This window comes from Globicephala melas, chromosome X, assembly GCF_963455315.2.
Source record: "Globicephala melas chromosome X, mGloMel1.2, whole genome shotgun sequence".
NCBI lineage: Eukaryota > Metazoa > Chordata > Mammalia > Artiodactyla > Delphinidae > Globicephala > Globicephala melas.
In genome coordinates, this window is record NC_083335.1 from 24,328,344 (window position 1) to 24,353,046 (window position 24,703).

Below are 24,703 nucleotides of genomic sequence, written 5' to 3' on the forward strand. Positions count from 1 at the left end.
AGGATGCCTGGTTTGGAGGAGGCACTGTGTTAGCTCTTATTACTTCCAATCCCCTTCCTAGCAGTATCTACAAAGGAGTCATAGGACGAACAAATGAAGGTGTGGTCTTCTGCAGTCCTTTGAAGCTGCTGTTCTTTTGGTTTCTAGAATTGGGGGCCAATTAAAATATTGAGGCGATCTCCCCTCAACCACGCGCATCAACATCATTGTGACCCCTTCTTCTCTGAACTGAAGTTGAAATTTGTGTTGCATAGATAATCCTGCAGACGCACACATTTTCCCCAAAGAGGGCAGTGGTCCTTCCCGTTGCTGCAGCAGAAATGAATACTGTGCTGAGTAAGGAGAACGTGAAGGGCCCTTGTAAATAAAGTGGTAAATTAGCAATGATTTTGCCAGCAGTTTTAAAACAAATGGATTCAAAGAGATTTCAAGAACTACATGCCTAACTTAGAGCTGTACTCGAAGCATTTAGTAAACATGTCATTCCAGTCTTGAAAACGGTATCTAATCAAAGTATGTTTATAATTAGACATCACATATAATATCTCTCAAAATAATGTTCTGCCGGGTGAGATGCCGTTCCCTGGAACACTGAAATGGACTATTCGTTAGGCCTTTGTTATTATTAAAGAGAACAGGTTGGGGGTACCAAGAGAGATTCAGATAAATGAAAGTGCTTAATTTTAATTAAAGAGAGAAAGAAAAAGCCAACATGGGTAGCCTGTATGGAGAACCCTGTGCCAGTAAAGTCTGCCTCAAAAGGTATGACTCTATATTAATTTAAATCAGACAGACATTGGCACTGTGTTCTTTTATTTTTCATTAACATTTTGATTTAGAACAACAGATTGCTGCAGTGAGGGGACAAGAACTGCAGCCAGTGAGCCATCTGCCGAGCATCTCGCTGACGACTCCACTAGCGAAAGAAGCCAGCGACTCTGGAATGTATGCAGGAGGGACACACACCATTAGCTAAGTGACAGGATGAAAGATGGGAAACTTTGCCGGGTCAGAGGAGACAGAAGTGGAAAAGGCAAAGCAGAGCCCATTCTGATTGGAACTTGAAAAGATCCAAGTAATTGCAGCAGGCCAATAGGATGGCAATCTGTGGTGGGTTTCCTCATAGGGATTTTTTTTTTCTTTGAAATTACAGGTGGGACAAGGAAAGGAAAGTGACAGGCTAAACGCACAGTAATTTGCCATGCTCTCACATGGGATACATTTTCCAGATCAGTGAAGATTTGCCCCTTTAGACACACCAACTCTTGAGCCATTTGAGATGAAGATCTTTCTAAAATGGAAAACCCTCCTCCCTGACTTTTTAAACACAGTAGAGCAGGGGCACACCAAGGTGAGGGTGGCGGGAGTGGTCTGCCCGATGTGCAAACAACAAGAGGGTGCACTGTGTAGAGAATTTAAGGAGAGTAATAAATTGTCTCAAAGTACCTTTTATTATCACTATGAACAGGCAGTTCTAAACAGTATTCGTGAAAAAAATTCTCCTCCCAGCTGGGATGCACCTCTCCCATCATCCTTTCCCCATGGCACACCAGTGCAGTAGAATCAACACAATTCCATTTGCCATTGATAATTCTGGGTCTTTATTGGGAGCTCCAGCTCCGGTGCTAGCTGTGTGGTCCGTGAGGCTGTTTGGCCTCTCAGGCCCACTGGTCCCTGCACTAATAGCCCCAGGCTGCTGTACCTTTATGACGCGTGATTCTGCGTGCTGTTCCCTCACTGTCAGCTGTCACGCTTCAGTATGCCCGCTCCTAGGAGCACCCCATTTCTAATATGTTATCTTTAGTAACCTGAGAAGTATCGAACGTTGTCAGCCTCACAGGGAGAGAGGAGATAGAAGGCTATGAAAATAGAAGACTAAAAGCACAGTAATCTGTATCCTCTGCATAATAAGGCGTGGGATGCATTATAGAAAGTTTTTCTTTAAAAATGGTTAAAATAAAAATAGCACTTGCACTGCTGAAAGATGTGTGCTTCAATTATCTGGAAAAATAGCTTAGATGGAACCTTTACAATGCTAGTTAAATGGAGACATCATGGTGAATGGGAAGAGCATAAGATTAGGAGACAGATTTGGATCCTGACCCAGCCACTTACTGGTAACAATGCTTTAAGTTTTCTGAGCCTCAGTTTCTTTAACTGTGAAAGGGGTATAGTCATAATAGCTACCTTGCCTACCTTACTGTGAAGTGGATTTTCCACCAGCCATCGTCCTGGTAAAGTGCCATGTGTCAGTACAGGCCACCGTGTCGCTCACCCTCCCGCATGCCTGGTAAACCTTGAGGGATGATCTCTGTCTCTCTACTTCCTTACTCGGTCCATTAAGCTCTTAAGACATAGATATGTTCATACACGTATCCCAATTAATTACTTGGGTCTTTCCCCCCAAAGATTGAGGGCTTCTCATTCAGAAGAGCCTAAGAAGAGCAACTACCTTTAGGTAACCTGTGTAAGATGAGCTATGGGGTTTCCAGGTCAAAGTTGACACTCTTGACCAGGGTCAAGTGGAACTGTGTGAAGAGAATCCGATTCTCCACACCATCTGCTCCCACCTCCCTGTCATCCCCCAAATGCACAGCCACACAACAGAAGAAAGGGCTTGAGGAATAAAGGGATCGTACTTTATTAACCTTCCTTGTAATTTCATCTCTTTTTTTTACCGTCTTTCTTGGAGCGTAATGGCTTTCCAATGGTGTGGTAGTTCCTGCTGTATAACAAAGGGCATCAGCTCTACATATTTCATCGTCTTTGATGCCACCCCATCTCAACTTCATCTTGTTATTTTATCTCAAAAGGGCAGCTCCTCCTGTCTCTACAGTGAGTTTGGTCTCCACCTGCCATCTTCCAGCTGCACACACCCAGGCTGAGCCTCTCTCTTTGTCCTCTCTCCGTGGGGCTCGCTCAGTGAGAACCCGAAAAGGGAGGAGATGGTGGCAACTTTAGCGGCCTTGTTCTCACCTCACAGTTTAACTTGACGCGCTGAACAGGAAAGGTAACACATTGCTCAGCACTGTGAGTGAATGAGCCACATCAAGGAGTGACCTTTCGGGTCCTCCCTGTCTGTCAGCCTCCCTGCAGGATCCCCATAGGCCCGGCTGGCTCTGCAGGGAGTTGAAAGTACCATCCATCCTAGTAGTGTGATTCGGAGGGTAACCCAAATGCCACCAGAAAATAGCTTTCTTGGGCTTCCCTGGTGGCACAGTGGTTGAGAGTCCGCCTGCCGATGCAGGGGACACGGGGTCGTGCCCCGGTCCGGGAAGATCCCACAGGCCGCGGAGCGGCTGGGCCCGTGAGCCATGGCCGCTGCGCCTGCGCGTCCGGAGCCTGTGCTCCGCAACAGGAGAGGCCACAGCAGTGAGAGGCCCGCGTACCGCAAAGAAAAAAAAAAGAAAAAAAAAAAAAAAAGAAATAGCTTTCTTGTTGCCCTGTGAAGTTTCTGGAACGCCCCTGTTTATTTGCAAATATGCTGTTAGAGGGCCCAAAACACGGGGGCTCTGAAAAGCTGAATCATTTGCCACTGCTTAAACGTTATGGCCTTGATTATTAGCTCAATGTTGATGGATTTACTGGTTTTGATTTCTACCTCAACATCTATTTAGTGGAGAGTAGAGAAGTATGCCCACTGGTGGCAGCATTTACTACGTGCTGGGCCTTGTGCTGAGCATTTGATGTGAATTCTCTCCTCCAATCCTGACAGGCACTCTGGAAGGGAGGCAGTATTGTAACTGTCAGCCCACAGATGAAACAGAAGCACAGAGTGTCTAGGTACCTTGCTGAAGGTCACATAGCCGGCAGTGGCAGAACCAGAATTCTAACTCAGGTCAGCTCTAGCTGTAAAGCCCACGCAATGTTGCCTTTAACACTTGGAACCCGAACTTGCCTACTGCACTGAACCAAACCAAAGCCCCATACAGAACCAGTTCTACCTCCTTACAAGGCAGCTGGAGGCTTGAGGAGTGGGAGAGGCCAGGAGATATAAATCCCAATGCACCGCTCTCTGCTGTGGTACCAGTCTCGAGTGAGGCATCTCGGTGGAGTCTGGGACATGTTCAGAGCATCCTGAAGGCCCTGAGCTCCTGAGCAAAGGAGGGCAAGGCAAGGTGCTGAGCCGCTCCAAAACCCTCCAAGGGAACATTGTGATATCATCTGAATTAAATGTATTTGAAGCTGGACGAGACCTTTGGGGGAAAAGGTGAGGCCCAGAGAGAGGCAATCGCATAGCTAGTTAGTAGTGGCAGGGCAAGGGCAAGGGTTTTTCTTCCGTAACATATTGCCTCCTTATGTGTGTGGAAGAATTAAACTCTGAACAAACCAGAGATTTTAGCAACTCAGTTTGAGCCAACCAACCCTAAATATCACTTTTTTTTTCTCTAGCTTAATTGGAAAACACAATCACAATTCTGAGGTCATATCTTCAGGACTCATTCACTAAGGCTGGCAGCGGATCTGGTTGTCCTGACTGATTTTGAGCTCAGAGATTAAAGATGTACCCAAACAGCAGGAATGTACTGAACCTTCTCTGACTGTATTTGTATTTTCAGCTGCCACCAACTCTGGGCTAAGGGGTTCCATATGTTTACTTCCCATTGTGTAAAGTAGGCCTGCCTTTGACTTGTCTGAGATGTGTTCCTTTCCAGTTTTCAAGGGGAGCCCCTTGTTCTAGCATAAGAGGGCTTGAGAAGCAAGGTCATTTTACCTTTCCATCCATCTTACTGATTTCAGACTATGGCCACTTACTCCAGACACAGGAGGCCCAATTTTGGCTGGCCTTCACCTGGTGAACATTTTACGCGCAGCAGCCAGCGATCGCTGCCGCAGGATAGAGAGCTTTTAACGGCTTTCTTCTCCCTTCCCCCAGTGCTTCCTGGCCAAGGCAGGGAGCCCCTCCGTGCAGGAGCTGTGTGGAGGACAAGCTGAGGGTCAGCTGCCTCTGGCAGTAGGGTCTCCTTCAGCTGACGGGAGGATGGATTGCACTTGAGGATTGGGGTAGGGAGTAAACCTTGACGGACTCTGTCCGGGCCACAGTGGCAGCCGGGGAAGGCAGCCAAAGTTCCGCAGCTAAGAATAGTGAGACCTCATTTGGGTTTATCGTATTAACACATTTCACACTACATTTCTTAACGGGCTGCCTTGTTGGATGGCATTTTTAGTCACCTTTGGAGCCTGCTATTGAAAAACTCCTTTCTTGTTTCTTTTTTAAATAACCTTCTGTGGTGTTGAACTTGAAAAGGTTGTCAGATGGGAGTGTTTACGTGCTCTCATCTCAGCTAAAATAGCGTAAAGATGAAAGTATCCAACACATATATTTACCGAGTACCTGGAGGGATATAATTCAGGGGATACAGCGATATCTCAGCTGCCATCAGCGCTGAAGCTCCTGCTTGACGTGGGCTGTATGCCTGCCAGCACCAAACGAATAGTCCTCTGGCCATAATCAATTTACTTCATTCAAACAATTGGCAATTTCATCTGCTTTACCAAGTTTTTCAAAATCACACAACTGAGGACTGACTGCAAAGATAAATATTAACAGTCAAAGAAAGGCCATCTGCTGTTCCGGTCATTCTGGGGACAACAGAAGTCCCTTGGGAACCTGGCCAACTCTGAGGGCACTCACCCACCTGACTGAGATGCCCCCTCCCCATCACCTCCTTGCCCCCTTTCTCTCCCTTAGCTGGAATAAGGTTGGCATTTAAAAATATAGTAGAGCTATGCTATTCAGGGTTTGTCCTTGCAATAAACCCCCAATTAATCAGTTGCTACCTACATGACTTCCACGAATAACTGGATTTTTTCCTTATCCCTTTTTAGACAAAGGTCAATAAAGAAAGAGCTGCAGTGACTGCTTTAGGACTCTGCTCAGGAAATCAGGAGACCTGAGTCCTAGTCCCGTTTCTGGGACTAGCTCTGTGACCTCAAGCTCTCTCGTCTCTGAATCATTTTTCTTATAACATTAAGATGTTGGGCTAGATGATCTATAAGGTTCCTTCTCTCTCCAATAGTCACTATTTCCCATACGAGGGGTTCAATTTTAGAAACATCTTTCCAGGCTCCGTATATTCAGCCTGGTCTCCTGTACCTTCTGCATCGCTAGTCCTACGTACAACAACCATACATCACATCTTACTTTACATATCTAACAATCGTCCTTGACTTCATAGTTTTCAAAGCACCTTCACATTCATTCTCTCATTTGATCCTCATAAAATTCCTGTAAGGTACACAGCTCAGGTATTACTATTCCCATTTTGTAGATGAAGAAACTGAGACCTAGACAAGTAAAAGAACTCATGCAAGGTCATTGGGCCAGAAAACAGCAGAGAGGGAACGAGAAGCCAGGTATTCTGACTACAAGTCTGGTGCTTTATTCCTTTGACAAGGAATGTAACATATATAATATTATATAATATTAATAATTGCAACTAATACTTGCTGAGTGCTCACTATATACCAAGCACTTTCCACATATTTTATCATTTAATTTTTACCACAACCTCATGAGGTGGGCACTACCATTTCCCCCATTTGTCAGACAGAAAAACTTAGGCTTGGAGGGGTTAAGCTCCTCACCCTTGGCTATACAACTAGAAAGTGATGGGTCCAAGATTTGAGCCCAGAGGGTCTGACGTCTGAGCATAACCGCTATTGCTATACTGCTTGTCTTGAGTTATATAACATGTACCTTAAAGAGGTTGGAATGTCAAGTTCTCACTTTGGTTGCCCAATCTGCTGGAAGAATAATGGTCATTCCAGAAATGTCAAGGCAACAAATCAGTAAGCAAGTATTTATTAAATATTTACTGTATGTTCAGACATGTGCTAGGATGCACATATGACAGGAAGTTGGGGCACAATTATAAACCTCAGTGAACTGGAATCCACCTAAATGCACAAAATTGGGTGATGGTTATATAAATCATTGCATATATATATATACATATATATATATATGTATGTATATAACAAAATGACACTGTGATACAATAATTTATAGACATTTAAAAAATCAAATTTTCAAAGAACATTTAAGAGGTCCAGAAAAATGTTCCCTGTTATAATATAAAGTAAGAAGGCAGGATACAAATCTGTACATACGGTAAAACCCAATTTGGGTGATTTTTTTACTCTACTTGGACAATTTTTCTTATTTTTTTGAATTTTTTTTTACAATGAGCATGAATTAATTTTACATTTTAACTTCTATAATCATGAAAAATGTTCTACATGTAAAAAATCTAGTTGAGGTACTATGACTTATATACATGAAACAATTAGAGAAGAAAAAGATATGAGTAAATGGTAACATAATAAAATTTGTAGTGTTGCTTTAGTACAACACCTGCTGTTACAAAATATGGTGGCAAAGACCCTGCTCTGGGAATCTGGCAGTCTAGATTCTCATCTTGCTTCTACCACTAGGAAGATGCATCACCTTTGGCAAACCCCTTCTCCTTTCTTGGCCTCACTTTCCTCATCCACAAAATGAGGTAGTTGGACTAGAGCTACTTGATCTATCTCCAGTAGTCTGTGATCTATAACAGGATTTCAGGAGTTTGTTTTGCTCATCCTGACTATAAATCAGAGGATGGGAAAATGACAGGTTAACGTTGGAGGCACTAAATGGAAGATACCATTAACTGTGGTCCCTGAAACTCATGCTTTACTGCGTTTCCAATTCACTTGCTGTGAATTTATTCTTCCTCTCTGCCACCTATTTAAAAAAGACAGGACTGACATTATTTTCATATATAACATCATTATGTAGCAGTGAAAGTTAAAAGAAGAAGGATTATGTTGGGAAGACATCTTAGAGAAGTGCCAAGAGTTAGATGGCCTGCATCATAATCTCAGCTCAGCCATTTACTGGCTGTGTGACCTTGGGCAAGTCATTTAGCCTCTCTGTTCCTTAGTTTCCTCACCTGAGAGAAAAAAAGTCAGTGATCCCATGAGGCAACCTAGCAGTGGGCTTAGATAGGAAATGAGAAGAGAAGGTGATGCAGGTGGAGCAAGGGCACCCTGGGATATGAAGGAAAAAAAATGCTTTGGGTCATCACCCAGGTTTGGGCCTGCTGGAGACAGCATGCTGGTAGATCAGGCCAGCACACCGAGGAGAGGGCAAGAGAAAGACTGCATTGCCTAGTGGTCCTCAGCAGGATCCTTACTAGTGAGTCTGTGCTTATGGAGCAGAGCACTTAACCTCTGCTCTGGAGAGAACAGAGACTGAAATGCTGGAAAATCACATTAGCAAAATTTCTCTTTTAACCTTTTGCATGTCTCCTTCCTGTGCTATTTTTGGTCTGACTTAGGCAAGCAATATCAAAAGAAGAAAATCCATCCACTCAAATTGATATGCTCTAAACTACCATCTGTATATCATCCTTAATTAAAAGAACTCAGAAAAATCATGGCCGGGAGAGCTCAACTGGCCTCACATTTTTCCTTGTCTAAGTGAAGATTCCAGGATCCACTGTTCCACTCTCCCACTTTCAAACACATTATAGACTTTACATTTGAAAAAAGCTTGTTCTTTCCTTCCAGCCAGCAAGTGCCAAGGTTATCATATCCATGTTGCTTTATCCCAAGCATATCTTGTTCAGACAAAAAAATTGAAGAGATCATGTCTCTCTAGACAATTTCACTCAATGACGGCATGATTAAACATAGTGGTGTGTATTCTCTGGCTTTTTTGGGCATCAAGTCAATTGTTTCTTTCTGCTTTACTTTGCCCCAGAGCGAATCCTTTATGCCTGAGGAAGCACTGTGAGTACTCAAAGAGAACCCCATCTGGTTCCAGCTACAGATTCAGAGGGTAAAAATTAGTTTGCAGGGCTTTAGGGATGGCCATAGATGGGAAGAATCTATTGTTCAGTTTGGTTTTGATGAATTCTATTCCTTTCTTCCACTTACCAACCACCTCAGTACTCTGTGTTAATAATAGCTACCATTTATTTTATTTTATTTATTTTTTGCAGTACGCGGGCCTCTCACTGCTGTGGCCTCTCCCGTTGTGGAGCACAGGCTCTGGACACGCAGGCTCAGCGGCCACGGCTCACGGGCCCAGCCGCTCCGCGGCATGTGGGATCTTCCCGGACCAGGGCACGAACCCGTGTCCCCTGCATCGGCAGGTGGACTCTCAACCACTCTGCCACCAGGGAAGCCCATAGCTACCATTTATTGAACACTTACTATACGCCAGGCATCATGGTAAATATTTTACATGGATAACCTCATTTAATCTTCACAACAACTTTATAAGGTAGTTACTATTATAATCACCTTCATTTCACAAATGAGGAAACTGAGGCTTAGAGAGGTTAAGTAATTTGCCCAAGGTCACATAGCTAGTAAGCGACAGAGCCAAGATTCAAATGCAGGCAGTCCAGTTTAGAGCCATTCCTTGCCTTCTGATTGCTCCCAAACTAAGTAGGAGAAACAGCCTTCTACTAGGCAAGGGTCAAACAGCAACACCTTGCTCCAGAGAATTAGGTGCCAAATCCAAGGGCCAGGAGTGAGTGTACAAAGAGCTGGGCAGCTCCCGTTCTCTTTACCCAGGAGAGAGCTCAACTTTCCTCATTGTTCTCAACTTCTTATATTCTACAGATCTACAGGCAGTAGAGGGAAGAACTGGGGACAGTAAGAGTTAGGACTGGCAGAAACCAGGAGATCAAAGGACACTCTTAGTAACTCTTGCACAAAGTGGATCGAACTCTCGTAAGAGGCTGTGATATTTAGTCAAAGGGTGGACTAGACTCAGAGATGTGCCAGAAGTGGATTTCCATTGAGTTGTCATCATCTGAATGGCAAGATACTAAAGTGATTGTCAAATGCTAAGCGTCACCAGGAAATGGGAAGGCCCAGGGGAAGATGTATGCCATGTGTATGTGCCAGGGCAGTGCTCGCTCTACAGGAGAATGGGCAGTACGAAGTGCCTCAACCCTCAGCCCCCTGGGGGCTCTTGACTCCAGGACCCATGGAGAAATCTCACTAATGCCCAAGGAAGTGAAGGCGCTTCCTCTGGGGAGGCCCTGAGCAGTTCCTTGCTGCTCTTCCTTGTGTCCCTCCGTGGGCAGCTCCATTTCTAAGAGAAGCTCCAGGGCCTTGCTGCAGAGCCAGTCCACTGGGTGATTGGCCCAAGTGTTTCCTCCTGAATCAACTGTCAGAGGACATGTGGATGCCTCCTGAGCCTTTCAGAAGGCAGGGGGACTACTTGTGTACTGTTTGGATACTGGATTGTCACAAAAGAACAGAAAGGATGATTCATTGTGTGATTGGCAGCAGATGGAACTGGAGATGAAGAGTTTATTTGGGAAAGAAGACTCTAAGTCTTCCCTTGAACCTGTAGTCCTTCAATTATGCAGAAAAATGCATCTCAAGAGTTTTTGATCACAGAATATCTGAGTAGCTGTCGCTCACAAGAGGCAAACTGGGTGGGCAAATTTGGATGCATGGGTGAGAGTGTAGCGGGTCACGGTGGTGGGCTGCTGATCTGAAGGCGTGCCACGATGCCTTTGTTGGCAGAAGAAAATAATCTTGGGTTTGGTGCAGAGCTGAGAACTGTAAAAAACCTCAGAGGGCAGCTACTCAGGAAGGAAATCTGGTCTGTAGAGTGACAAGAGATTCTACTTTTCAAATGAAACTACGTTTCTGTTTTTAGGACAGAAAGCTCAAAGGATTTTAAACTAATGATTATGTTGATAATAATAATATCCAATACGCGCCAGGCATTACTCTAAGTACTTTATGTGGATTTGTGAATTATCTCATTTAAAACTCTCAATAACCCTATGAGGTGAGGGTTATTATTTTCCCCAGTTTATAATTGGGAAATCAGGCACAATCAAGTTAAGTAACTTGCCCCAAGGCTCCACATCTAGTAAGCGGAAGAGCTACGATGCAAGCGAGAGTAAGCCACAACTGGCTGCAGGTACTGTCCATTGGTTTCAAGGATTCAGTAGTTTCATCACAGTCTTATAAAGGCAGAGAATAGATGAACATGATGAGAAGTTTCTAGATGTAGTAGAAGAATCTGAGGGGCTTCATTTTGGAGGGTCTTTCCTCAGTAAGCAATGAAGTGAGACTGTTACTAGACACGGAGGTGGTAGGATCTGGACAAGAGTGAATGATGGGATGTAAAAAGTGGCAGCCTCCTCAGAGGTCACCCAGATGAATCTCCTCATTTTAGAAATGATAAAAACTAGAGCCGGAGAACGGAGTGGCTCGTCCAAGGTCATCCAGGCAGTGGGTGGCAGAGTTGAGACTGGAACCCAGATCTCCTAATTCTTGCTCCATTGCTCATTCCGCTCTACCCCATACCCCCCTGCAGGTTTAACTGCTTCCCAAGGCCGTAAGAAACACGGTATCTCACATGTTATATTCTCTGTAAATGATTTTACAAGACTTCAACATAACTTGTGTGGTATATATGTGGGTTGTTTGGTCTGAATCAACCCCTTGGGGTGGTCTCAGTTACCCTTATTGGGAAATACGAAGTGCAGGAGTGGTTATCTGGCATTTAATAATTCTAATCAATAAGTGGTTCTGCAAGCACTTCACATATCTTTATCTTCAATGGACACCAGAGACTTTGTTAATTAACATGAAATTTCTCATTGGTGAAATCAGTAGTGTTTAACATATGTGGGTTGGCTAGACATATGGTAGAGGTGTTCCCAAACTAGCAGAAAGAAGATATAAGGGTCTAACAAGCTCTATAGTGTTATCCCTTGGAATGGTACCCTAGGCTTAATTTGTAAATAGTCCTGTGGGCAGCCACTAATGAGGATTCTTGATTAGCTGCATCCTGCTACTAGGGTATTGTTTTGTCTGCCTCAAGTGAACCTTCGTGCAAGGTGTTGGCGCACCTGAAAGGAAAGGGAGCTGGACTTGACTGAGCCTACAGGACAGGCTGTCCAATTATTTTTATGCCTGCTTGCCATTATTTTAATGAGAAAAAAGAATTCTGTATGAGGTTTACTTTTACACCTGGTAGTGAGGTTATGGGGAGAAGACCTATAGCCCTCACTCTAACAATGACTGGTTATTGGTATCCAATGAAATATACCTAATGATTGTGAATGACCAGCTGGCTTAGGTCAGTTTACAACTCCAAGCAGCTAACTATACATCTCTATTTTGGACCCCTGTCTAAAGTTGGTGAGCCTCTGTCCCGGGGTGTATGGGGGGCTCCTACCCTGGGTGAACGTTGACAGAGCCTTACTTGACCCAGCGGCCCCCCAGTTGTAGACCTGGGATTTGCATGTACCAGAATCTAAGCCGTTTCCCCCATAGCACCGTCCAGAAGTACCTCTTTTGGCCTGCCGAGCACTTGCTAATGACTGTGCCAGCATCCTGACCTTGCTGCAGGCCTCAGCATTGCCTGGGAGAAGATTAGAGTTGAGCTGGCACTCAACCGTGAAAGGCCACTGGAATACAGTGTATGCATGTAAGGCCAAAAGGACAAAGGAGGGAAGGTTCTGCCATATTGAGGTACCTTGATGGAACACGAAGAAGGAAAAGTCAAAATGGGATTTTTACTAAGCAGAGATTTTTTTCTTTGTTTATTTTCAGTTAATAGAGCTTCCCTCAGCCAGTAACTTAGCTGCCAGAGGGAGGTGGACGGGGTGGTGAAGAGGTCCGAAACTTGCACCTTCCACCTCCTACCACCCCAAGTCCTGTTGCAGATGTTTTCTTTGTCCCACAGTGGTTTACAACATTGCATTTGAATGTATTCAGGCAGCGACCTGGAGTCTCCAGATTGCCACAGGCCCCACCACTCCATACCTGCCCAGTTTCCACATTTATGTGATCCACCTGGCCTCTGTCATCATCTGTGATTTCAGCCCCAGTTGAAATTGAGCGCAGACTCTAGAGACAGGAAGATCTCAGGTAGAACCCTGACGCCACTAATTAGCTAGCTGCGTGACCTTGAGCTAGTTGCTTATATATATTTTGAACCCGCTCTGATTCCTCTTTTATAAAATGGGGATGAGAGTAGCTCCTTTCTAGCAATGTTGTGATTATTCCATGAGATAAGGCATGTACCATGCTTAGTGCGGTGTCTTCCACGCGGCAGAGGTTCAGTGAATGGTAGTTATTATTTCAGCCCTACTGTTAAATGTGTTGATAGCAAGGATGGCACAATGAATGCTATATAAACTGATTGCAGTGCATCTATTTTTAACAAATGGGTTGGCACTTGACATGACATCTAGTTTGTAGCATGGCTAAGGGACCAATCATTAGCTAACAAGCAAAGAAGGGAAGAAGCATTGTCAAAATGAAAATCATTTCCTTGTCTCTATTTACCATCTCAAAGAACATTTTTGCTTTGTTTACCTCAGAGACTGTGACTTGAGGTTAATCTCTTAGTTCTTTCAAGTCTTGAATTTCCAATCTGAGAGCCAAACTCGCTAATGCTTGCATGGGCTGATAGCACCTCACTTACTTACAGAATTAATGTGTGTGAAAGTGCCTGGTACAATGCCTGGTGCTTCGCAGATACTCAGTATGAATCCATATGTCTCTGTTTGCACTACCAGGGCTAATTAAACTAGTGATTCCCAAATTGTGTGAGCATTAGAATCACCCACGGAGCTTGTCAAAAAGGCCTATCCTTATATTTTCTGATTTAATGTATCTGGAGTGTAACCTAGGAATTCAGATGTTTAACAGGCATCTCTGGTGATTCTGCTGCAAGTGGTCTAATTCGAGAAAAACTGTTTTAAAATAACCAAATCGCCCTAGAAATAGCAATAAGGTATAAGAATATTTGAGAATCTATTACAGGTTCTGGCTGAATGTGGATGTTAGTGGCCTTCCTACCTTAAATTTACAAAGGTGTTCATCCGTACAGAAACCCATACCCACATCCATGCAGTGATTCCTCTGTGGGCTGGGTCCTGCATCTCTTCCTGTCTCATCCATTACTGGTACCCAGATCCCTTTCTGGGTAGCAGCAAGGATGAGGGCCCTGACTGCAATGAGTAACTGGCAAGGTAGATCAGTCAATCACAGATAACTGAAAGGGGACTATTTTTGATGGCAACATTTTTTAAAAGGTTAAAAAGAATCCTCACCAACCCCCCCCCATCACAAACTGATTATACTTCTGAAAATATCCCACAGTAATTATGGGGAATCCAGAGACTGAGATCATCTGTTGCAACAAAGAACCAGCACGGAAGAGGCAGCAAGCCCACTACCATCGGAAAGTTGTGACTTGGAGGGTTAAAAGCAACTAAAATCTTAGCGAATAAACTACCAGATTTTATCTATGGAGAAGATCAAATGTTGCAAACCAGGTGAAGTGTGTTTGAGGGACTCTTCCTCAAGGGTCTCCCACTGCCCCCTGAATGCCCACCATCCATCTGGCACCCCACTCTCTTGGGCTGGTCCCTTGTTCTGGGTCACTTACCCGTCTTGCAAAACCTCCTCTGAGGATCCTGCAAGGTAACAGGTGGTAATCTCATCAAAGAATCCTGGTCGGAATAGTAATGGCTGATAAGGATTTAACTCATCCCCTTCCAGAGATAGCATGCTTGCATTTTAGCACAGGTCTTCGGTGCCGTAACACCAACAAATGAATTTGTGGAATTTCAGACTAATGGCAGGCTGCTGGGGGGCAATATCTGGGGTAATAGGGTGCCATTTGGCAGTCCTCAAATGACACTGGGTAAGCTTTCAATGGCTACCCTGGAGCAGTCCTCAGCTCAAATATGTTAGAAAGTGACACCACTTCCCCTCCCTTCCCTCTAGATCTCAATGAATGTCTGGCACTGGCCTGGAAAATGGAGTCAATTTTTCAGGTTCTTAGGGAACCAGACAGAATTCGGGTTGTGTTGTACATGTTTCTAACCCTGTTGAAGGAAAGTCAGACAGCTGAGGAGCAGATTCTACATGCCCCCTTCTGGCATGCCTTGACCCAGAGAAGCAAAGTGGAAAGGCAGTTGGAACTGCATGCCAACCGTAGCTCCCTTGGGCAGGTTGTTTCTAAAAGGGACACTTTGAGGTGTGGCAAGAAGCCAAGATACTGTCAGCCCGGCTCATGAGCTACCTCCTCTCTCAGGCTGCCTTCCAGTCTCCATTCCAATTCCCTACGAAAAGCAGCTCTAAGTAGATGCTCTCATCAGACACCTACAGACATGGCTGAAACGAACACAGGGTGGTTAGGAGTATGATATGACATCGTTGAGTCAGAATGAGCCAGATGTGTCTCTTATAGAGCTTTCTTTGAAAGGCATGTGGGTAAGAGCTTGTCTGGGAGAGACTTTTTCTTTGGTAATCACAGTCTCCCTGCAAAGAGTGGTTTGAGTACCAGCGGTATTGGCATCACCTGGGAGCTTGCTAGAAATGCAAATTTTTGGACGCTGAAGTCCTATTGAATCAGAATCTTCATTTTAACAAGATCCCCAGGCCACTGGTGTGCACATGAAAGAAGTGCTGTTCTAGGCTGAATTGTGCCCCTAGGGTTAACGGGTCATGACCAGCTGTGTTTCCTTTCCTCACCCTTATCCTTAACCCCATGCCCCCTTCCAAATAAGGACAAATGATGGTCACGTTGAGGACAAGTGTTAAAGAAGCCAGTGGTAGTTAGGGACTGAGGAGAAGGGAAGTCCAGACAGAGGGCTGTAAACACTTACTTCTCTGACCAAAGCTCAAACAGAAATCCAGAAGAGAGTACAGTAAGTCCCCTACATACCAACGAGTTCCGTTCCGAGAGCGCATTCATAAGTCGAATTTGTTTGTAAGTCCAACAAAGTTAGCCTAGGTACCCAAGTAACATAATCGCCTATATAGTACTGTACTGTAGTAGGTTTAGAATACGTTCGCATCTTTGAAGGTTCGTATGTAGGGGACTTAACTGTATTCTGCCTCTTTCCACTGGGAGGGAAGCCAGAGTGTACACTTGAGAAAAGGAGAGGGAGGGATGGAGGGAGTGGGGAGGAGACACTGCTCGGCTAGGCTTCCAAGTCCCTCCAGAGGTAGATACTGCCTCATAATCACTGCATTCTATGTGCCATCCCAGGGAAAGAAAGCTTTCAGTCTGAGGCCCAGGTTTGTCACCGCCTTTCTCCCCTCTTACGACTTCCTTTCCATGCCAGTGCCTCCCCTGCCAGTGCCCACGCAGGCCCCTTCAGACTCTACAGCAGGCTCTTTTTTGGTTTGTTTTTTGGTAGTACGTACAAAAAGTTTACACTTTTTAAAGAACCACTTTATTGAGGCATGATTAACATACACAAAGCGGTATATATTTACTTCTTCAATAAAATGAATCCCTATGACCTTTGGTCACTTCCCAAATTACCACAAAGACTTTTAAGTTCAACATGGTGAAGCTGTACCTCCCCTATGCCTTGGGTGTACTTACACCAAACCTACCACATGCAGGGACCTTTTGACTTTGACCTATAGAGGTGTTCCCTGACCAGGGGCAGCTGATCTCTGGTTTGGGTAGAGTGAACAGCTGCTCTGCACCTCATGTCCAGAAACACCCACATTTGAGTATCTTTCCTTGGAATTGAGGCATTATGGTTCCCAGAGTCCCTGGTTTTAAAGCAAACACCCCCCAGTCAGGTATATTAACCCCTTATCAGCCACTTTCAGCAAGACTCTTATATTAGATAAAAAGCTATCACCCTCAAAGGAGAGTAAAGGCCCTGAGGAGGATGGACGAAGGACAGAGATATTCTGATGGGGAAGGAGCATTAGGTCTGGAAAAGTCCAGAGCAGGAAACAGTCCCTAGGTCAGTTTATTGTGGGTGGGATACCAGAATCACAGGCCAGTTGGACACCAGCAAAAGGGCCTGGGCTGGGCGGGCAGAGCAGGAGGGGAAAATGATGGTGAGAGAAGGGGTAGAAGTGAGAAGAGGACAAATTCTGTCCATGTTAACCTTTTGCCAAGTGCCGACCCCTTCCGGGGACTGCTGCCCTGGCTCAAGGCTCACCCCACGCACAGGCTGACGCTATCTGTCACTCTCTGACTGGAGCCCAGACATCTCCCCAGCAGGGAGGGACTTGCTTCTGTGTCTGCACAACTCCCACACTCCTGCTGAAAAATGCCCGGAGCCCCCCACCTGGGCTTTGAATTGCACCCTCCTGTGGACATGTCATCTAATTAGACCCAAAGTATCAAAGCCAAAGGAACAAAGTCAAAACTTGATTTTTTTTTAATGGGCCAGGTAAAGTATGCAGATAATTTCCCTGACCTTTGAGAAGATGAAGAGTTTTCTGAAAGGTCCTTCAAAGATATTTCCTGTCTCAATCTAAGAAGTTAAAAGTTAAATCATCTGAATTAGCATGTTTATCCTCCTCCCCCGAAGGTATGAGTTCTACCTTCTAAAATTCTGGCCCTCTCTTAAAATCCATGCTGTCTTTTCATCCTTTAGCCAGTTGTATAAAAATGACAAATCTGTCAGCCACAAAGGAAGACTAATAATGATGCCTCAGAAGCTTCGTTTATTTTTCAATCTGTTAAAATGAAACCAGCCAATCACCTCTGACTACCCATAATAATGAAATTTAAAAATATACCAGGAGCCAAAAACATATAATAGAAACCTCAACCAGCGCCCACTATTCTCATTCAGTCTTGGCAAGTACGGAGGGAAATGCAGAATTAAGAAAACAACCTCGGATAGAGGCAGAAGTGGGGGATGTGAGAAACTAGTCACATTTTAAGGAAAAAAGTTAAAATTGCTGAGAGGAAGAAAAACCGTGGCTTATTTTGCAGTAGGCATAGATGGAGAACCAAGTAGTTTTCTTTGTTCCTTCCCCCCAGACCCTTCCTGCCGCCCCCCCCACCCCCCTTAGTAGATCACCAGGAAGCCACCTTCTAGGGGAGGTTATACACTTTGCTGGAAGCTCACCTTTACAGCCTGCTGATTGCCATCTATTTTTATGGCCCGAATGAACAGCATCACCTTCCTCCCTCCTCGCCACGTAAAAAATAGATTAAAAAAAAATCCGTAATAAACCTTGTGAGAAGGTGACTTAAATCTCTGGCGACCTCTTCGTGCTTCAGTAGTCTAAGCCAGCTGGCCAGAGGGGCTGAGAAGTGAGCTAAGCCAGTGAGCTTATGGAAGACTGGCCTGGAGAGAGAGGGAGAGCGGCAAAGCCACAAAGATGGGGGAGCTGGCGGTGGGAGCTGGGGCTATTGACATTGGTTAGCATGTGAAGATCTGTTTGAAGGCAGGAGCCGTGATACTGTGGGGTCCTCACCCCGCTTCCAAAGATCACATGAAAAGAACAAACAAAACCCACCAAAGAGCAGAGAATAGGATCAGGGGAGACATTTCTTTCCCAAATGGACTTAAACAGTTAAATGGATCCTGGCAGTTAGAATAATTAGATAATTTAAATTGTGACTCTGTGGGCAAGAGAGGGAAACCTGTCTCAGCTAAGTACACTTACTTGGTAGCGAAATGCGCTCAGTTATAAAAGGAGCGTGCTCTCAGTTAGCAGGTATATTTCAAATAGCTTGAAAAAAATGAATGGAATAAAAATTTGCAGCTGATGAGTTACATTTAGCCAGCAAAAGGGATTTTGCCTGGGGCTCCATTAGAGCCTGCACTCCTAAGTCCCACTGTCAGTCCCACCATCACTATTACGCCTCCATCAACAGATTTTTACTTAAGCCAATGCGTTAAGAGCACAATTCCGTGGTGAATAACCTTTAAGGTTACATTTGCCTTTTCCTTGCTTCTTGCAAACAGCGCGTAATCCACAAGCACATTTGTTGGCTGTAAAGGTGTACAACAGCAATTTTTGCAATGACAGTGCAGAGAGGGAATATGAGATCTGTGTGCTAATGAGCTGACACTGCAGAGGCTGGGGTGATGTAGTGTGGAGTGTACTACAAGTGCACAGCAGAAAGACACAGGAGGGGACTTCAAGGGAATCGGAGGCATTTCCTGAGGAACCAGGGGAGCAAAGCCACACCAATGGGACTCAGCAGTCCCTTGGTGTTGCCACATTCCCCAAAGCCCTACGATGATCAAATCTGGTTTTTAAAGAACAGACGTGTATACAACTTAAAACGTGTGTGACACCTCTTTTCATAAATACTGATTATGGGTGTATAGGTGCCTCTGTGTGTGTGTGTGTGTGTGTGTGTGTGTATGAATGCATGTATCCTGAAATCATAGTATTCACACCATGCTTCTTTCTGGGGCTACCTAGCGAAATTGAAAAGTAAAGCAGCAAACTCAGTTAATCACTACGAAATAAGAACATGTGCTCCAAATCAGCTGAGTCTCTTCGATAAACTTCAATTCACCTCTGAGCTGAGATCCCAAATGAACCACCTTTCAAAACCAGAGATGCTTTTATTGGCCTCTTAAGATGCGGATTGAGGGCGGAGTCTGTCTTAAGCAAACCTCTTGGGGGTTGTGCAGAAAAGAATTGGTTGCTGGTGAAGAAGAGTCTTTAAATAACTGATGCCTGGGATTCATTGCAAGCAAACTCTCTGAATACATTGGGGGAGGGGATGCAGAGGGAGAGCAGAGAGCAGGGACACATACAGAAGGCATTACCGTTTGTTTATTTTTGGCTTTTTTGTTTACCTGCATACCTGTGTCCTCAGAAGTGTGTGTCTGCCGCAAGATTGAGGGTGCAGGAAAGATCATGGAAAGAGATCAATTCTAGTGTTAGGGGAAGCTGAAACTAGGAGTTTTGAATGGGAAGAGGGGAAAGTTTCTTTAATTTTTGCCATTCTATTCCATATTGAAGCAGACAGGAGAGGTGGGCAAGCAGGTTTGGACTCACCTGGGGTTTTCTCAAATTCTCCCTAGGTCTCCAGGGAGGGGCAGGCCAGAGGATCCAGGGTGTTTTTTTTTTTTCTCTGTGTAATAGAATGGAACCAGGGGTCACCTGCCAGGCTCCAGCGCTGAACTAGTATTGTGTGCCGACATCTGTGATATGTGATCTTCACTTCCATGAGAAAAAGAACTCTCAAGGGCAGGGAAAGAAATGAGATACACCTGCAGGGCTTCCCTGGCCCCGTGAAATGATTGTTTTCTGCATTCAGAGACTATCAGACGGTGGTTGGACTAGTCATCTTCCTCATACTAAGATTGTAGGCAGCGGCTACCAGGAGACAGCTTTGAGATCTGGCCCCCATTCAATGATTGTGACATTCAGAGAGGACTGTTTCGGGGACTGGAGAAGACGACAGCTTTCTTCCTCTGTCTTCTGAGCTGTAAAGTCTGAGTGTGCAACAGGCAGCTGGGTACACATCACTGGTTTCTAGAAATCTCTCCTGTGTGAGTCAGTGTGTGCAAATATGTGTATTTGGCATAACTAAGGGCAAGGTCGCCTTTTCTGTCTTTCCTGTTGCCCAGTAAGCCACACCCCTTATGCTACACTTTCAAGCCCCCAGCCATAACCCAGCCTTATAAGCTTGTAAGATGAAGTGTTGTGGACTTACAGCGGTGGCGGGCGGGGGGGCGTTGATCAATTTCTTTTCCTTTCACGGTTGTCCCTTTATTGCCCTGAGAGGTAGGGCATTAAGGCAACTCAACACCAATACAGATGACTTAGTGCCTGTTCTCAAACCTGAGCTTTTCACATGGCAAGGATCATTTCCTGATTGCTCCTTGAGTAGCGTTCTGATGGCCCTGGGCTGGCTAGTGTCCGTCTGATTTGACCATAAACAGCAAGACCAAAACCTTGGAAATTAATCATTCCTGAGAAGTCAATTAGCACTCTTATCTCAGTCAACATCAGTGGAAAGACACTAAAGTGAGTTGAAATAAACATTATTCATTGTTAATAATAATAAATCTGGGTAGTTTCATGTATTTGGTTTTAAATCTGTTCTAATTGATATTTAGGAAGCTGCCTTTGGAACTCGGCCTCTTGACAAGATCTCAGGGCTGCAGAATTAAGAGTCAGATGTGTGTTGTAAGTGTGCTGAAGAGACAGGCTGGGATTACCAAAATCAGATGCAAAGTATAGACAGACATTTTGTAACTTTCACACTTAGCTGGAGTTAATAAGCCCTATTTTTGTCAATGTCGGAAAGCCAGAGAATGTCAAATACCTCAGAGCATGTTCATGTGAGGATCTGTACCTTCAGCTAAAATTCTCTTAAAGCTGAAAACTGTCACAATTTCTTGCAAAGTAATTCACCTCCATCCCCTTGACCCAAGTCTTCAAATCCAAGGAGGCTGTGCCCTTGGAGACCCTTTCAACAGTTTTTGGAAATCACATATCCTTTGAGGCAGAAGAACTTGAAGAAAGTCATATACAAAGTTTCACCCAACCAAATATAAACATCATTTCTCCCCTGAAAGAAAATCCAAAATTCCCAACTACACCAGCCATAAAAGCAAAACATATTTATGCCATCCTCACCCTCATTGTTGTGAAAACTTTTCATGAAATAAGCTCAGATGAAGAATTATCAGTCTCTCATAAAACATTCCAGAAAAACCTGTGTCCAACAGGCTATCAGTCATCCCGGTTCCCGTGGTTTTACTTCTCAAAATGAAATGTCCCCTTTCCACAGGAACAATCACAGGGCACAACTAGCTGTTTCAGAAACTGCTTTGGGGGCTGATGAAATTCTTCCCTTTTGGCATTCGGTTTTCCTGCTGCAAGCCTCCGCCTTCCACCTTTTGCTCTAAGTTAAGAACTGTGTTGTCCCTAACAATGGCGGGGCGGGGGGGGGGGGGGGGGGGAAGTTGAACAACACTAGGGGAGACAGAACAGAAGTAGCTTTCCAAAGAGTCACTGAGCACTTTCTCCCTTCCCCTCAGTTTGCCAGGCGTTCATCACTTGTAATCAGTTTGTAGTCTTATCAGTTCCTATCAGAGCTCTCTCGGTAAGAAAGGTGATATTCTAGGACAGAAAGAGGCCAGGGAACCGAGCCTGATCTGTCCCTCAAGGTCACTTGTTTGCAGAATTTCTCATATTTGGCTCCTATATATTAAGCGATTGTCAAATTCAGCTCATTCCTACAGCCAGGTGCTAGCTTTAACAGTCAAGTAATGCACATCCTGAATTGACTCAATCAAGAGGCTTCTTTCTTTAATCTCATCTGAAGAAATTTCCCTGAACAACCATGCTATTTTTTCTCTTTTTTTTCCAGCCAAAGGAAAAAAAAAGGGAGGGGGTTGCGGGGGAGGGAGCGCCAGTTTAGCAGGGAGGAAAATGAAACTTTTGCATGAAACATTATTCACAACAGAGTTTTGTGTACTTGCCTTAAGTCCCTCCCTCAGCAGGATCCTCTGGAGTTGATTTATGTCACATGAAACCTGGATTGACTAGAGCCCCTAAAATGTCTACTAAGGCAATCGCCACCCCAGCACTTACGCAGACCCCAAGTCCCACAAGCAAAATGCAAATGAGGTTCCCAGGTCCCAAAAGGAGGAAAAGCAGATCTACTTACAAGCATTAGTCACAGAAAAACTATTGGAAGAATCCAAGTGATCTACGTGGTAATTCAAATGGAAGGGCTTCTCGGTGGTGTTCTGGTTGGTGTTGTATAACTGCACAGCAAAGCGGAAAGCGCTGTGCTCCTGCACCGTGTTTCTCATGAAAAGTCCACCTACAAGCAAAGGGAACCAAGATTTGGCTTGTGTCCCCCCCAGGAGTGGTTAGAAATTGGGGAGCTACAGATAGGCGATAACCTCTCAGTGGTACCTGGGTGCGTGATCATGATTGATTTTCAACCTGTGTGTCTTTGAAGACTCTTGTGAACTCAAATTTTGGCCAAGAGAAACCTAGTTTTCCTCTAAAGAGTCGGAGGAGAGGCTGGCGAGAAGGGGGAAAGGGGAAAGAGGGAAAAGGAGGCTGCTTTGGGGTAGGACGATGGAACCAAGAGTGGGACTTCGTTCTTAGGCGGTAGCTTCCTCTCCCCTCTTCCTCCGCTACCTCCCATCTCCACAAGCTGGTTCATCTTTTCGTGGCGCAAAGGGAAAGGTTGGGAAGAAAAACAATTTCATTCCCCCTGCTGCCCCATCCTGTTCCCCACAGGCCCCCGCTCCCCCATGACAGTACAGGGGCTTGGTTCTGTAATGGCAATAATTCTAACTTCTTGACTAGTAAATCCAGGGAGAAGCCGAGAGAACTCCCTCCCAGCGCCCGGGAGCCGGGCTCCAGACAGACACAGCGGCAATTCATGAATTCGTGGTCTCCGTGACTTCGCCGCTCGCTGGCTCGGCTTCTAGTCTCACCCCCGCCTCCTACCCCATCCGCCACTGACCTCGGTTGCTGCCCGGGTCTGGGGGAATCCAGGGTGGGCTTCCACCTCCCCCAGCGCTAGCCGGTCTCCCGGGACCCGGGGACGCGGGACAGGGAGCCCCGGACCGGGTTACGCGCCCTGGCGCAGCCAGACAGGAGGCATCACCCTGGGACAACTTCCAGCGGCGGCACGCACGCCATGGCAAAGTCCGGAGCAGCGAGCCGAAAAGCCGTGACTCTTCGCCCGGCTGCAGCCTCTGGCATGCCTCCCCTGCTCCGCTCAGCTCGGAAAACGCGGCAGCCCACCCCGCCAAGCCCCAGGAGATCACCCCTCTGGTTCCCGATGCTCCCCAGACCAGCCAGCTCTCTGAGGCTCAGATCCCTGAGATTCCTGCCCGATCCCCGTCCCCCGTCCCTTCCCAGGCCATGCAGGACAGGGACCCGCGGCCGCAGAAGCCACGCCAGGGCAGTGGTCTCGGGTGCAAGAGAGCCCGGCCCGACCGGCGGGCTGGCTCGCGCTTACCTATGCTGATGGTGTTGGGGAATCCTCCGTGAGAATGACCCAAAAGCCCCAGGACTAAAAAGAAGACGGCCCGGAGCACGCTTTGCCCCATTTTCTTCTGCCTGGCCGTGCTACGCCTAGAACGAAGCTGACAAGAGCATAGGCGCAACTCGGGAGTCTTCAAAATAATAATAGAAAAAGAAAAAGAATTCGCCGGCTCTTTCACCCCCTCCCCTCAACTTGCTCTCTCGCTCACTCTTCCTTTCCACCCCACACTAGTCCTCCTCCACCACCTCCTCTCTTTCTCTCTCTCTCTCTCTCTCTCTCTCTCTCTCTCTCTCTCGCTCGCTCGCTTCCAGGCTCTCTCACACCCCCTCCCCGCCCCCCACCTCACTTCTGTCTTCACACCAATCTGGAAGGCGGGTTCATTGGCTGCAAGCTCGGTTCGCCAAAGCGATCTCCCTCCCTATCTCTAAGACAGAGAGAGACAGAGAGAGAGACAGAGAGAGACAGAGAGAGAGAATAAAACCCAAAACCCAAAACAAAACAAAAAAGACAAAACACAGAAAAACAAACAAATCCCCCAAAGAAACAAAAGAGAGAGAGAAAGAAAAAAAGAAATTAAAAGAAAATCCGAGACTTTTCTCCCCCAGAAGATGGTGGGTCTAAAGAGGGGGAAAAAAGAAGGAAAGAGCGAAAAGGCTCAGCGGCGGTGAATTGGGCTCTTCCAATTGGGCCGGTAGGGGGATATTGATCAAAGTTGATCTGACGTGGAATTAAAGCCGCACACCGCTTAGCTCCACTGCAAACTGCAGCCGCGGACTGCAAAGCCTCAACGCTGGCGTTTGTCAACACGGGAGATGGAATCGATAGAAATACACTAGTCCTCACGTGGGCCAGCCTTTCAAGCTACAGCCAGCTTTTTAAAGAGAAGAAGAAAGAAAAGCTGCATTGTCTGTGCGTTTGTGCGTCTGGCTTAAAGAAGGAGGGTCTCGGGGGGTG

General features: G+C 45.6%; 1 protein-coding gene across 8 annotated transcripts in view; it reads right to left on the minus strand.

Moving 5' to 3' along the window:
* The window catches only part of GRIA3 (glutamate ionotropic receptor AMPA type subunit 3), a 293,982-nt gene extending 269,563 nt beyond the window's left edge, over nt 1-24,419 (minus strand). For 2 of the 8 annotated variants that reach the window (XR_009560811.1, XM_060293093.1), the window contains exons 1-2: nt 23,723-24,027; nt 22,406-22,564 (exon numbers count right to left, since the gene is read on the minus strand). Coding sequence is in view for 7 of the 8 variants with exons in the window: in XM_060293093.1 (XP_060149076.1) it covers nt 22,406-22,564; nt 23,723-23,813 (250 nt within the window). In the remaining variant the exon portion in view is untranslated. Of the gene's footprint in view, nt 1-22,405; nt 22,565-23,722; nt 24,028-24,090 lie in introns of those variants that run through there. The other 6 variants (XM_060293091.1, XM_060293087.1, XM_060293089.1 and 3 more) reach the window with 5 other exon arrangements.
* Between the last annotated feature and the right edge of the window lie 284 nt (nt 24,420-24,703).